Raw genomic sequence first — 1825 nt, 5'->3', positions numbered from 1 at the left:
GGGATACAATCTCTTCGACGTCTTCCTCGGCGGTAAGCACTGGCTCATTCTCGGGGCCAAAACCTTCGAAATCTCTGGGAGCAACAGCATCAGGCCAAAGCTTCTTCCAAGCGGAATTCAGGGTCCGATGAGTTACTTCCTCCTAAGCCTGATCAATGATCTTTAAGCAGTGCACGATATTGAAGTGGCTCCTTCAAAATTCACGCAAAGTTAGGTTGGTGCTGTGCGTGACATTAAAGCACTGCTTAAATAAGTGCTTGGTGTACAGCTTCTTAAAATCAGAGATGACTTGCTGGTCCATGGGCTGGGGGATAGGGGTGGTATTCGGTGGAAGATACAACACATTGATGAATTTGCATTCGTCGATGATATCATCTTCGAGTCCGGGGGTGTGGGGGGGGTGAGCGGGTGCATTTTCCAAACAAAGCAAGCACTTCAAAGGCAAATTCCTTTCTCTGAAGATACTTCTTGACAGCAGGGCCGAAAACTACGTTTACCCATTCCACAGCGATATGCCTAGTAACCCAAGCCTTAAAATTAAAATGCCATAGAACATGTAGCAGGTCTTTATTAATTCTATGTGCTTTAAATGCCCTAGGGATTTCGGAATGGTAAACTAACAGAGGCTCAATTTTGCAGTCCCTGCTGGCGTTGGCACAAAGCGCAAGAGTCAACCAATCCTTCATTGGCTTATGTCCCGGCATTTTCTTCTCTTCAGCGGTAATGTACGTTCGACTAGGCATCTTTTTCCAAAACAGACCGGTTTCATCACAGTTGAAAACCTGCTGCTCTACGTAACCTTCCTCCGCCACGATGCTTTCGAACTTTTCAACAAAGTTTTTAGCAGCCTTAGTGTCCGAACTCGAAGCTTCTCCATGACGTACAACTGAATGAATACCGGTCCGTTTTCTAAATTTCTCGAACCAACCTCAAGACGCCTTGAATTCCTCAGTCGTAGTATCGGCTGAACTCTCCCCCGCGTCACCCTGAGAGTGCGCCGCCTTCAGGTCACTGTAGATAGCACTGGCCTTCTCACAAATGATCGTTTTCGTGATCGTATCGCCAACAATCTCCTTGTGTTTGATCCATATTAACAAAAGTCGTTCCATCTCTTGAAGAGTAGTGCTACGACGTTTAGAAATAATCGTGATCCACTTCGAAGGTTTCACAGATTTAATGGCTGACTTCTGTTTTATGATGGTCGAGATCGTCGACATATTCCGGCCATATTGTTTGGCCAGATCGCTAACACGTACAAATCGCTCATGCTTTTCTATGATTTTCTGCTTTAATTCTAAAGAAAGCATAGACTTCCTCTTTTTCTCACCACTGCTGATAATTCCTGAACCGAAACTAAGCTTTTTAGGATCCATGATTACAAATCACAGAAAACAACACGTGAAAAGGCAAGATAAAAAACTGTTAAAACTGAGAGAACAGAGGACAACCACACAATGCGCACGCGATGAGAGGACTGATCAAGGTGACGCTCGATTGGCGTCCCTCCGATGTGCTGCCGTCTAACGGCGTCAACAACAAACTACAGTATGCTGCACGCTTTCGAGAAAATTCCACGGGTAAACGTATTGTTTACGTCAGTGGTTCTTAAACTTTTTTTCCTTGCGCCCTCCTTCTGCATTAAGCATAGATCCCATGCCCCCCTCCCCACCCTTGAAATTTTTGCCAAACGTGAAAGTACCGTATGTATGTATGTATTGTTTTTACAAACAATATGTTGCGTTTTGTATGGTAATATACTTCATTGGTTATGTGAGTATATGGATGAATGATAGATTTTTATTTCATCGCTGTTGATTTTTTATAG

The 1825-nt window shown here is 43.9% G+C and overlaps 1 protein-coding gene across 1 annotated transcript; it reads right to left on the bottom strand.

The window, feature by feature from the left end:
- Positions 1–929: 929 nt before the first annotated feature.
- LOC137659831 (putative CENPB DNA-binding domain-containing protein 1) lies at positions 930–1373 on the bottom strand. The gene has a single exon (XM_068394620.1). It carries the CDS (start codon positions 1371–1373, stop codon positions 930–932), a length of 444 nt encoding a protein of 147 aa, XP_068250721.1.
- Between the last annotated feature and the right edge of the window lie 452 nt (positions 1374–1825).

The sequence above is a fragment of the Palaemon carinicauda genome, chromosome 20 (genome assembly GCF_036898095.1).
Source record: "Palaemon carinicauda isolate YSFRI2023 chromosome 20, ASM3689809v2, whole genome shotgun sequence".
Taxonomy (NCBI): Eukaryota; Metazoa; Arthropoda; class Malacostraca; order Decapoda; family Palaemonidae; genus Palaemon; species Palaemon carinicauda.
The sequence above is the reverse complement of the archived record's forward strand: the minus strand, read 5'-3'. Positions and strand labels throughout refer to the sequence as shown.

Bases quoted from the DNA above. Each gene is read 5' to 3' on its own strand.
- LOC137659831 (XM_068394620.1), bottom strand. From the start codon at position 1,373: ATGGATCCTAAAAAGCTTAGTTTCGGTTCAGGAATTATCAGCAGTGGT.